This window comes from Syzygium oleosum, unplaced genomic scaffold, assembly GCF_021117445.2.
Source record: "Syzygium oleosum isolate NSW1041296 unplaced genomic scaffold, Sole_v2.1 Sole_v2.27, whole genome shotgun sequence".
In the NCBI taxonomy this organism is placed as follows: Eukaryota; Viridiplantae; Streptophyta; class Magnoliopsida; order Myrtales; family Myrtaceae; genus Syzygium; species Syzygium oleosum.
The window spans coordinates 3,721,298-3,734,712 of record NW_026607511.1 but is presented as its reverse complement, the minus strand read 5'-3'; the positions used below and the strand labels follow the sequence as shown (position 1 = coordinate 3,734,712).

At 37.9% G+C, this 13,415-nt stretch overlaps 1 protein-coding gene across 1 annotated transcript in view; it reads left to right on the top strand.

Annotated features, from left to right (window-relative positions):
• Positions 1 to 533: 533 nt before the first annotated feature.
• The window catches only part of LOC115693170 (uncharacterized), an 84,226-nt gene continuing 71,344 nt past the window's right edge, over positions 534 to 13,415 (top strand). The window contains 8 exon segments of the mRNA XM_056303332.1: positions 534 to 1,252; positions 1,255 to 3,683; positions 7,708 to 7,960; positions 8,067 to 8,131; positions 10,613 to 11,201; positions 11,311 to 11,375; positions 12,273 to 12,525; positions 12,634 to 12,698. Of these exon segments, the coding sequence (XP_056159307.1) occupies positions 799 to 1,252; positions 1,255 to 3,683; positions 7,708 to 7,960; positions 8,067 to 8,131; positions 10,613 to 11,201; positions 11,311 to 11,375; positions 12,273 to 12,525; positions 12,634 to 12,698 (4,173 nt within the window). The 5' untranslated portion in view covers positions 534 to 798.

Below are 13,415 nucleotides of genomic sequence, written 5' to 3'. Positions count from 1 at the left end.
TTAGCACGAGTTGTATGTATATATTTGAAACAATCTAGACCTTAGTTTGTCTGAAGTTATGGTAATGCTACTAGCACCAATCAGAATTTCTATTGCTAAACGCTTTCATGTTTGATCAACCAGGTATTACAATTAGTCGTCGTAGGTGTTATATACATCTCAAAATCAAATTCAAAATCACGCAAGCGAGCACATGCTGATATCGAAGAAAAATGTTAATATTATGAGAAAGAATAAAGATGCCTCTTCATGTTTTTTATCGAGTACTCTGAGAGTTCCAAGGGTCCACTTGTGCTTTTCTGCCTTGGTATTGTGGTCCACATTAAAAATTGAGTTAATGGCAGACCGTTCAAAGTTACATGTCACGTGTTCTCTTTGTCAAAACAGTACAATGTGGTGGTAAGTGTTGGAGCTCCATGTCACGTGGGTGTGGCCAGTCCTTGTCTCTTTAACCATTACCTTTTATTATATTATATTCTAGATATTCCGAGGGCGATGGTTTAAGTCGAACCGTTGTTGTTTACTTTAAGAGCCGATAGTCATCTCTTTCGTTCTGCATTGATTGTGCTATTCGTCACTCCCCTCCGACTTCATCCTTTTTTTGTGCACTCAAATCTCTTGGCCTTGTTCGTCTCTCGTCTGTTTCGCTCTTTCTTCTCCTCGGCTCAACCATTCTTCTTCCTCCTCCTCCTCCTCCTCTTCTTCTTCAGCATCTGCTCCTCCTTTTCATCATTCTCCCTCTTTTTCTCTCTTTTTTCTCGCTCCTTCTTTTTCGGGATAAAAAAAAATCAAAGAAAAATGTCGGCAGATTCTGTCGTTGCTATTGCGTGGGATGTCTTCAAGAGATGTGTACTTGTTCCCATCGAGCGTGGGTTCGGATACGTGATCTCCTCCAAGAGCTTCGCCGACGGTCTTCGGGAGGAAGTCCGGACTCTGGAGAACGAGGATCGGAGGGTCAAAGTTCTTGTGGAACGGGCCAGAAACAATGTTCGGAACTTCCACGATGTCTTCACGACGTGGCAGCAAAATGCTGACGAGGCCTTGGAGGAGGCGCGAGAGCTGTTGGACGTCTTCGAAAAGGCGACCAAGACTTGCTGCTATGGGACTCTTCCCGACCCCAAATGTCGCTATCAGTTCAGCACGAAGGCCGAGGGCAAGATCAAGGTCATTAAGCAACTCGCTCATGAATGCAGCGGATTCAAGGAATTGAACGACATCTCCTTCAGCGATTCTGCTCCAGGAAATGTCACTGCTCCGAACCTGGCCAAGAAGGCAAAGAAGTCGTCCAGTCGACCACCGCGATGGCTTCCATTTTTTCTGCCTCAATGTCGATTAAGCTTAGGGATGATGGCATCTTCGAATCCAGAGCTCAAATCATACAGGACATCATGGACGCTCTTGCCGATAACAGCAATAGCGTAGTCGGGGTTTACGGGATGGGTGGGGTCGGCAAGTCCACCCTTTTGGTGGAAGTCAAAAGGATTATAAGCAAAGAGAAGTCGTTTGATTGGGTCGCTAAGGCCGACGTGTCGGAAAATCCAGACATCAAGATGATTCAAGGAGAGATTGCCGATGCGTTGGGCCATAGTGAGATTAAGGACAAAGAGTCCATCAGCGGGCGAGCGGAACTTCTACACAGGAGGTTGGATGAAGAGGAGAGGAGCAAAAAGAAGGTCCTCATAATACTGGACAACCTGTGGAAGGGGCTCGACTTAAAATCAGTCGGCATTCCTTGCAGATATGACAACAAAGTCATAGGATGCAAGTTGTTGTTGACGTCAAGATTTCAAGATGTTTTGCGAAGGGAAATGGGCTGCGACAAGGACTTCCATCTTGATGCGCTGAAGGAGGAAGAGGCAAAAAGATTGTTTGAGAGGACGGTGGGAGACAAAGTTCACGATGTCACGTTCAAATCCTTGGTGGATGAAGCACTCCACAAATGTGCAGGTTTGCCTTTTCTAATTGTCAATTTGGCAAAACATTATAAACACGCTGGTTTATCCGAATGGAAGAATGTTTTGAAACAAATCAAGTTGTCTAAAAACGAAGGACTCGGTGAGGTGATAAATAACATGTTGCAGTTGCGTTATGATCATTTAAAAGACGCAGATAGGTCATTGTTAGCACTCTGTGTTGCTTATGGCATCTCTCAGCCCTCTCTTGAAAACTTGGTGAGGTTCGGTGTGGGTTGGGGGTTATTTCGAGAAGATAACAACATGGAAGACGCTAGAGATAGTTTGAGATCAGGGATTCGTGCTCTTCAAGCCTCCTCCCTCTTGTTAGAGGATGGAGGCGCTTATGGTTTCAAGATACATGACTTGGTTCGTGAGTTTGTTGCCTCGGTCGCTTCAAGTGATCATCCGCTTCTCGTGTTGAAAGATAATGATAAGTCGGTAACAAAGTTGCAGCTCAAAAGTTGTAAGGCGATATGCTTTCCCTATGTTGACGTGGAGGATTTTCTCCAAGAATTAGATTGCCCTGAATTGCAGATCCTTTTGTTGTTCACAAACAATGAATCTCTTGAGATCCCAGATTCATTATTTTACTCAATGAGGAAACTCATGGTCTTAAATCTTGTTGGGATACATCTCGCTCCTTTGCCATCGCTGTTTCAGTTCCAAAAGAACTTACAAACTTTGTGTCTTCATAGTTGTTTATTAGAGGATGCAGCCATTCTTGGGGAGCTAAAAGGGCTACGAATTCTCAGCCTTGTGAACTCCAATATTCAGCGATTGCCGAAAGAAATTGGGCAATTAGTAGAGCTGAGGTTGTTAGACTTGAATTATTGTTCCAATCTTCAGATAATTGAACCAGGTGTGCTTGGAAGCTTGATCAAATTGGAGGAGTTGTACATGGAGGGTAGCTTTGATCGATGGAATGCCGTGGATCAAACTCCACGAACTAATGCCAGTCTGATTGAGTTGAATCACATGAAGAATCTTTGCACTTTGCATGTTTCCATTCCCGACCAGAGCGTGCTCCCAGGGGATCTAAATATCGAGAAATTGACCAAGTACAAACTCAAAATCGGTCATCTTTATGACTTCAATGACTGGCGCTGGTTAAACAAGTACGAACGATCAAGGACATTGGAGCTCAAGTTGAATCCAACAAGTAATATTCTTCAAAAAGGATGCATACGAACTACTTTACACATAATTGACGATTTGTGGTTGGATGGGTTGAGCGGAATAGAGCAAAGCATTTGCCAGTTATCCCTAGAAGGTTTTCCACAATTAAAGCGTTTACATGTTCAGGAAAGTCCTTCCATCCGTTACATCCTCAAACGGTCTTCCCTTCCCACTTTTAATACATTGGAGTTTTTATTTCTAGGGAATTTGATCAACTTGGAGAAGTTATGCCACAATGATATCTCCTCCAAGTCCTTCAGTGCATTAAAAGTCCTACGAGTTGATAGATGTGACAAGATGAAACATCTGTTTCCCCTTTCATTACTAAGAGAACTTCCACAGCTAAAAGAGATCGAAGTCATCGGATGCAAGGTAATGAAGGGGATTGTAAAAGATGATGATTGTGGTCAAGTTGAGTTGCATAACTTGCACGTATTGAAATTGCGTGACTTGCCAAGTATCAAGAACTTTGTTGCTGTCCGGACAGCTCCTTCGAGCAGTACATCGGACGACCAAGTTGGCACTCAAGTTGCGTTCTTCAATAGGCAACAGGTAACTTTCTATCAAAGGAAATTATAATTATCTTTCCTTCTTTTGCTAATTAGATGTGACATGGATTATAATGCTTAATCATTTCTTTATTTTCGGTTCATTTTCTTCCTAAGTACCTTATCCGATGATGCCTTCTCTGCGATCATGTGAAGCAATCTTCCGTTATTATCCAACTAATTGTATGAAATCCATGCAAATTTAGATTGTGATAGGTTCTGAGTTATTTTCAACTTACATGCTGAAAGCATATTTTATATTAATAGGGTTCGATAAAGCAACTTTAAAGGGAATTTTGGCATTAAAGTAATTCCGTAATAAAGTAATTTTGAATCTTGTGAAATGGATTCCATTGAATTTAGTCATTGAACTTTGTTATTATCCATCAAAGTATATACTATAGGTGACTCATAAAAACCAATATGAAGAATGGGAAGGAGGACCGGGTCTATAGATAAAAGCAACTATATCAACCTAATTGATGCGCGTCTTTCATGCGTCGTGTTTAAATAAGCACTTAATCATTTTATAGGCCCCATAATTATAAGAGTGCAGAATTTTGTGCATGTTCATGCACGCGTACAATACATATAGGTATATTTGTGCACACTTTTGGCATCACAAGCGCCCCCAATTTATGTTTAATATCTCGTGGTTGTAGGCATTAGTGAGCAACTTTTAGGAAATATTACACGAAATCCCCCATGGAAGTTTTAGAGCGGTACACATTTACTCTTGGACTTTCAACCTTCACCCAAAATCCCTTGAGCCATCAACCCTTCGTCAATTTTTCCGTTTGCGAGTGCCCATTATGTGATTTTTCAAGGGTAGAATTGTAATCTTCTCTATTTTTTAGATGACTCTTTCGCTGGGTTCAAAAGGAAATTACTCTTTCGCCCCCAGCTTGAGGCACTTGTTGAGAAACTAATTAAGAAAAATTTACAGTTTCCAATCAATTAATCGTCTTCATGTTATGCAAAATTTGTGCCTTGAAAACTGAATTATTCAGTTACGCGGTGCCCTAGGAGTACTTATTAACATAATAACTACTACTACAACTATCATCATCATCATTTAATTATTATTTCTTGTCGTCATACTATTTTTTAGATCTACATCTTTTCAATTCTAGGAAAAGAATAGTATGATGACAAAAAAATAGCAATCCTTCATTTATTTTCTATTTTTTTGTCGAGTTTAATTAGTTTGCTTTAATAGAGCTGTTTATCTTGTTTCGCATTTTTTTATTGAAAATACCCCACGGCCCTGGCAAAGTGGGTGTTGCTCGCCTTGGTAACTTGTGGTTTGATTTATCCATGTTATGTAAATTATTTTCTTCTTAATTGAATAAAAGCCCAATTTGATTTTTTTTGTGATTTCCCGTTTTCTAGTTACTTAAGCCCTCATTTAATTATTTAGTTTTTTCTTAACTCTTCTTTTTTTAAATTTTCTTTTCCGTTTAGATAAATTATGGTACTTGTTGTTGAAGATTACGATAGAGCATATATAGCTATGTGGTTTTATCATCCATGGTCCTTTTAAATAGCTAATTGTGGAGGCCCATATGCAAAATGAAATACAATATTTTGACATTTCTATGATAGTTTTAAATGCTTGGGATATATTTGAAAGCCTACTAAAATTTTAGCTCTTCATGAAGTCAACCATATTATTATAAATTTTTGTCTTAATTTTTTTAAGATTGTTACTTTTCTTTTACCTTATTTTTCTGTATATATTTTGGACTTTAACTAATTAAGCGCATTGGGAGGCCAAAGCGTGATTTGACTAATACAAATACAGAAGAATTGCAACTTTACTGGTTAAAAATCACATGTAAAGCACATACCAATGGTAAAATGCACAAAGGGTTGACATCCACAATAAAATCAAAGTTTAAGGAATTTATGTAATAAGTAAAAGTTTAGGAGTAACAGTGTATTGAAATTGCCTGACTTGCCAAACATCAAGAATTTTTTCACGACTGGGTCGGCTCCTTCGGGTAGTACATCAGACGACCAAGTTGCCACTCAAATTGCATTCTTCAATGGACAACAAGTAACTTTCTATTAAAAGAGTATTAATTATTTATTTCCTTTGCTAATTGGATGTAACACAGATTATGTTGCTTATTCAATTTATTATTTTCTATTTATTTTCTTCCTCATTGCATGGTCCATTCATGCCTTCCCTGTAATTAAAAGAAGCAATCTCCTGTTTCTGCTAATTGAGTAGAAATCCAACTAATTGTATGAAATCCTTGTAAATTTAGTTTGTGATAGGTTCCAAGCTACTTTAAATTTACATTCTGCAAGTATATCTATATTGATAGGGCTTCATAAAGCAAAATTGAAGGGAATTTTTTGGCATTAAAGTAATATCATAAGTAAAGTTATTTCTAATCTTTTAAAATGGATTCCATTGAATTTAGTTATGAAACTTAGTTATTATCCCCAAAATGTGCAATATAGGTGACTCTTAAAAACCAGTGCCAAAAATGGGAAGGACGATCGGGTTTTGAAATAAAATCAACTATGCTAATCTAATTGATGCACGTTTTTGTGTATCATGCTTAAAGAAGCACTTAGTCATTGCATATACCTCATAATTATAACAGTACATAGTTGTGTGCATGTTCGTGCACCCATATAGTATGTATAGATATATTTGTAAGTACATTTGGCGTCACAAACACAAAATCCACAAAGTTGTGTTTGATATCCTGTTAAATTGGTTATTGAGAGTGATTTACTAACATTAAAGAGAAGTTTGTAAACTATAGGCAAACAATTGCGCAGTTAAGGAAAGCGCACGACTATTTTGTCCAGCAAAAATTGCCACGGCTATTTCGTTGACTAGACAAGATTATCCTTTTCTATGTCGTGATTATCACTGAAGTTGACGGTGAATCTCAAGACTCCTGCAATATGGTAGGTTCTCCATCAATCAATAAAGGGTCGTCGACATATAAGTTGTGGGTCCCATAAGTTAATGTGTCTAAGTATGACTTTCTTCTTCCCAGTTGTGGCTCGCTTCCGAAGATAATAGAACTAGATTGGGGAAATTTTGCAAAGCGCCTTTGCAGCTTTACTTTCTTTTTTTTTTTTTTGTCGTAATCTTGTTGGAGATGACAATAGTCCAATGAATGAAATACAAAAAAGTTAAAACTTGTTGTATCGATGGTAGCGATGGGTGATGGCGAGGTAGATGGTTGATCAACTTTGCAGATGAAGGATTTTCTTAAGAGTTGTAGCAATGAAATTTTGGAAAAAGCTATCGACTCTTTATAAAAAAATATATATATATAAAAAACAAAAAATAAACCTTTCCATTGTAATCAGGGACAATTGGGTCTTTTTACCTAAAATGTTATGGTCTGCGGATTTAGACTCGCCCTTCTATAATGACGCGGTTGTCACTAAAGTTCATGGTGGGGCCCAAGACGCATGCAATATCACAGTTTCCTCCCGTCAGTCAAGGGATCGTGGACCATAAGTTGTGGATCCCACGAGGTAGTGAGTCTGAGTATGTCTGTTCCTCTTCCCAGTCTTTGGGGCTTTTTAAACTTTCGCCTTGGTTCTCCTTAGACAGAGGCCTTGCATATTGTTTGAACTTTTGGGCGTCAAAAGTTAAGGTTGAAAAGTATTGTTGGGTTTGCTTTATCATATACAGAGAGAGATAAGTAATGTACCACTTGCTAGCCCATTTCTGAAGGAGAAAATCTTCAGATTGAATAAAATTGGTTCACTAATCAAATTAACCTCTACAATTCAAAGTTATTTGCCCAAGAAAAGACTGGAGAAATATTTCGTATCTTTTTTTTAGTGTTTACTTATGGATAACTTCCTGTAATTCTATGAAATACTCTAGGAAATTAGAAACGGTATTTAATATGGAGATTTTTTTACTCCTTTTTTTACCTTTTGCGCAACTTAATAATCGCCATCTCTTCTTCTCACTCATCTATATTTACATCTTGGAAGTTCATGGATTCGAGATTTAACAGAATTACCAATTCCGTGAGCAGGTTGCCTTGCCGAGATTGGAGACATTAGAAATCACTCGCTTGGATAACCTTGGGTTTATGTTTTCCCCATCCATGGTTGAATCTCTTGCACAACTAAAAAAAATAACAATAGGGTATTGCAAGAAGATGGAGGCAATCATTACGGAGGAAGAAGGGTTGGGAATGGAAACATTAGGAACTCTGGCATTCCCGATGTTAACTGATCTATCCTTAACATATTTGGAAAGTTTGACGTGCTTCTCTCGCGTAAAGTGTGAGATTATTTGTTGTTTTCATCAATTAAGTTCTTATTGTAGACAGATTCATCCCTACAATACAAATGGTGACATTTTTTTCATCCAATGAAAAATCGATGACAGGTTACCGAGAAGCTCAGAGTCAGAACCGCATCAAATCACCCTCCACTACACTCTTCAATCGAGAGGTACGCGGTTAACATTACGTCAAAATATTAAACATAGCCAAAATAAAAACTAAATCACTTACGAAGTATACTTTGGATAAAATATCTTAAAAGAAAATAAGTGTTCACAGTTGCCTACATGCACGAATTGCAATTTTTTACTTTTAATTTCTCTGGAAGTAGTTTCCATAAAAGATGGCCAAACATCTCTTATGGTACCTGTACAAAGCTTGAACGGGTAATTCAAATGCGGAACAGGATTTCTAAAAGCTTTCCGATTCTCACAAGAAACTTAAAACTCTCAGCAACCTCACATGTACGGCTCAAGACATTGCACGCATGAAGATTGAAAGAAAATGAAAAAACAATTGAGAGGAAAGTGAGCACTAAGGTTCAAGAGGCTGGAGATGAAGGGCCTTTGAGACGTGCACTTGACTTAATTCGCACTCACAAGATCTCACTTTTTTTTCTTGATCGAAGGGAGCTTTACTCTCTCTTAATTGCACCAGCAAAAGGAATCTGAGCCCTCTCCATCGCCAAACTGAGCGACATCTCTAGGGTCCAGGGCTTCGGAAATCACCCTTTATAGTTTTTACATGAATTGCTTGACTATTTAATGAGATATTGAGGACTATCTTCGACAATTTGGCTCGAGTAAATGTATGATTTATGGTTTTTAAATTAAACAATATTGGATCATCCGGCACTCTTACGAAAAATTAATGAATCTTAGAAAGAAAATTTCATCAATTTAAGTATGCTCAATTCTTTCAAGTGTGGAATGATGTAAATAAGAATTGTTCATTTGACCCAGGCAATCCCCTTTTCAAGTGCTTTCTCTTAGCCCAACTTTTTAATTGCTTTAGAGTGATATAATATTGATTTGAGGCCCTCGGCAGTAGATAAAATCACACCTCCTTCTGTAGTGGGCCATTTGATGGTTGATTGGGTCGCCTCTCTTTAATCTCAATCTCTCCATCATCTTCTTTCTCTTAGCTGCACTTTTCTTCATCAATTTACTAGCTATTTGATTCTTGGGCTGGGAAAAAAAGCACAAAGTGTGATTTGATTATTTTAGGAAATGAACTAAATTGAAGAGAGGAAGAGATTTTATTTACGTTTGGGATTAATGAGAGACTAATGTGGTGATTATAAAATTGTTATTTGAGCATATCCAAATTACCATTTTGCCCATTGTCAACATAATCAAGTCAGAATTCCTACTTTTTATTTTGTCTCTAGTAATACCAATAGCCTTCTCGTCCTAGAGTCATCGACATAAGTATGGAGATTTTTTTTACTAACTTTTCCTATTTTATTCTTTTTATTTCCTTTAATGCAACTTAAGAAAAAAACACCAATTCCGTAAATTCATAATTTACATCTTGGCACTCATCAATATTTGCATCTTGAAAGTTCATGAATTCGTAATTTAATAGAATCACCAATTCTATGAAAGGTTAAAATGAAACAATTTTTCCGGCGAATGCTTGGAGCCCTTAGCAAAATCTCAATCCACAGTTAGAAGCATCATGCCAATATGCAGTCGAGACTAGATAAGATTGCCCTTTTTATAATGGCACGATTATCATTGGAGTTGATGGTGGGGCCCAAGACTCTTGCAATATGTTAGTTTCCCCTGCCAATAAAGAGCCGTGGAAATTTAAGCAGTGGGTCCCACATGCCAGTGAGTCTGAGAACGACTTATCTTCTTCCCATGCTTTGAGCTTCCATGAAGAGAGCTCGCTTTCAGAGATAATGGAACTAGATCGAGGAAACTTTGCAAAGAGCCTTTGCTGCTTTGCTCTTTTTATTTTTTTTCATCATAATATAGCTGGGGATGACAATAGTCCAAATGAACGAAACAAAAAAAAAAATTAAAACTTGTTGTATGTATGGGAGCGATGGGTGATGTCGCGGTAGATGGGGACATTGCGAGCAACTTTGCAGATGAAGGATATTCTAGAGTTATAACAATGAGCTTTTGGAAAAGACTAATTACTCTTTACAAAAAAAAAGAAAAAGAAAAACAGAAAGTAAAACTTTCCCCCGTTCTTAGGGACAATTGCGTCTTTTCACCGAAAATTTTATGGTTGATATGTAGGCTGCGGATTTCGACTCACCCTTAAGGAAATTACAACAAGAAGGACGATTAATTGGGGATAGGTTATATGAGCTTACCTTACAGGAAGTGATTTAGCTTGAAAGTACTTTTTGATTTATGGGTAACTAATTTCATTGTCATGAGTAAACTGAATGAGTGCTAATTCTTGGTGACTATAATTTCCCTCATTGTTAGGTAACTACAAATAAAATCTAATCGGTACATCCCTTGTTACATTGTAAATAAATGGTAAAGTCCACTAGTTGCCTTTTGGGGTCGTAAAATTCCCTTTTTGTATTGTAAACAAGCTTTTGTTTATCATAACCCACTATAGCATGTAAATTTCCTACCCGTCCTTTGTAATTGTAAATTCTGTAGCTAATGGTTTTGTCTGTCAGGTTTCAATCCCATCCTTGGAGTCCTTGACAATTGAAGGACTTCCCAATCTGAAAGAGATATGGAGCGATGAATCTCCATTGGAGCTGAGCAATCTCCAATCTCTCAAAGTGGTGCGGTGCGAATCTCTTTTGAAGGTTGTCAGCTCCAGGTCGCTGGTAAAACTACATAAGTTGCACACTTTAACTGTCGAAGATTGCATCTCGGTGCAAGATATTTTTGACCTTGACGGAGCAAGTGGTAGTGGAAATGTTGAGACTGTCTCTGAGTTAACCACCTTGGAATTAAATAAAATGCGGAGCTTGAGGCGCATATGGAACAAGAGTCCTTGTGGAATAGTGAGTTTCCATTATTTAAAGAAGTTAAAGGTGGATCTCTGTGACAACCTCAGGTTTATGTTTTTCCCATCCATGATTAAAACTCTCACACAATTGAGAGATCTAACGGTGCGACATTGTGATAATATGGAGGCGATCATCACAGAGGAAGAAGGGTTTGGAATGGAAATATTAGAAACTTTGGCATTCCCGATGTTAACCGATTTGTGCTTAGAATGGTTGAAAAGTCTAACGTGCTTCTCTCGCGAAAAGTGTAAGATTGATTTTTTTGTTTTCATTGGCGAAGATCTTCGTGTAGATAGAAATCATCCCTACAATACAAATGATGACTTTTTTTTCATCCAATGACATACTAATGACAGGTTCACGAGAAGCTCAGAGTCCAGACCACGTCCAATCACGCTCCGCTATACTCTTCAATCAAGAGGTACGTAAAATGTCAAAATATTAAATATAACAGAGATAAAGCATAGCCAAAATAAATAAATAAAAACTAACCAAATTGCTTAGAGAGTATACTTTGTTTAAAAAACTTTAAAAGAAAATGAGCGGGGTACAAGGCATTAGTGTTCAGAGTTGCCGACATGCAGGAGTTGCAATTTCTTACTTTTAATTTCTCTAGAAATAGTTTGCACAAAGATGATTGAACGTCTCTTATGGTTCCTACACGAAGCATGAACCAAAATTGGCCAGTCATGGAAAACGCACGGCTATTTTGTCCAGCAAAAATTGCCGCAGCTATTTCGTTGACCTGACAAAATTGCCCTCCTATAATGACGCGGTTGTCACTAAAGTTTATGGTGGGGCCCAAGACGCATGCAATATCTTAGTTTCCCCATCAGTCAAGGGACCATAAGTTGTGGGTCCCACGAGGTAGTGAGTCTGAGTACGTCTGTTCCTCTTCCCAGTCTTTGGCCCAAAAAGTTAAGGTTGAAACTATTATTGGGTTTGCTTTATTATATATAGAGAGAGATAAGTAATGCACCACTTGCTAACGCATTTTTGAAGGAGAAATCTTCAAATTGGCTGGCTCACTAATTAGATTAAGCTTTGCAATTCAAAGTTATTTGCCCAACAAAAGACTGGAGAAAGATTTCTTATCTTTGTTTTAGTGATTAATTTAGATAACTTTCTGTTGTTCTATAAAAAATATTGTAGGAAATTAGAAATGGTATTAGTATGGAGATTTTCTAAGTCCTTTTTTTTTCCTTTTGTGCAACTTAATAATCCCCCTCTCCCCTTCGCACTCATCTATATTTACATCTCGAAAGTTCGTGGATTCGAGATTTAACCAAATCACCGATTCCGTGGGCGAATTCCGCAGGTTGCCTTTCCGAGATTGGAGACATTAGAAATCACTCAATTGGATAATCTCGGGTTTATGTTTTTCCCATCCATGGTTAAATCTCTCGAACAACTAAAAAAACTAAGTGTACAGTCCTGCAAGAAGATGGAGGCGATCATCACGGAGGAAGAAGGGTTGGGAATGGAAACATCAGAAACTTTGTTATTCCCGATGTTAACCGATTTAAGCTTAGAATGGTTGGAGAGTCTGACGTGCTTCTCTCGCGGAAAGTGTAAGATTGATTTTTTGTTTTTATCAGTGAAAATTTTTGTGTAGATAGAAATCACCCCTACAATACAAATGGTGACATTCTTTTCATCCAATGACAAACTGATGATAGATTCACGAGAAGCTCGGAGTCAGGATCGCGTCCAATCATGCTCCACTGTACTCTTCAATCGAGAGGTACGTGAAATGTCAAATTATTAAATACAACGGAGACAAAACATAGCCAAAATAAAAACGGACCAAATTAATTATACAGTATAGTTTGGTTAAAAATTTTTAGAAGAAAATGAGTGGCATGCAAGCATAAGTGTTTTAGAGTTGCTGACATGTATGAGTTCGCAATTTCTTACTTTTAATTTCTTCAGAAATAGTTTCCATAAAGATGGTTGAAAATTTGTCAGGATAGCTGCACAAAGCCGTAACAGAGATTGGGCACTTAAGGATAGGGCACGGCTATTTTGTCCAACAAAAATTGCCGCAGCTATTTCGTTGACCATACAAGATTGCCCTTCATATGTGGGGATTGTCACTTAAGTTCATGGTGGGGCCCAAGACGGATGCAATGTTTAGTTTCCCCGTTATTCTAGGGATCTTGGACTATATAAGCTGTGGGTCCCACGACCTTGTTTGTTTGACTACGTCTATTCCTCCTCCTAGTCTTTGGGGCTTTTAACTTTCCCTGTAGTTCTCATTGGACACTGGCCTTGCATATTATTTGAGCTTTTGGGGTCAAAAGTTAAGGTTGAAAAGTAGTGTTGGGTTTGCTTTATTATATACAGAGAGAGATAAGTAATGCATCACTTGCTAGCCCATTTCTGAAGGAGAAAATCTTCAGATTGAATAAAATTGGTTCACTAATCAAATTAACCTCTACAATTCAAAGTTATTTGCCCA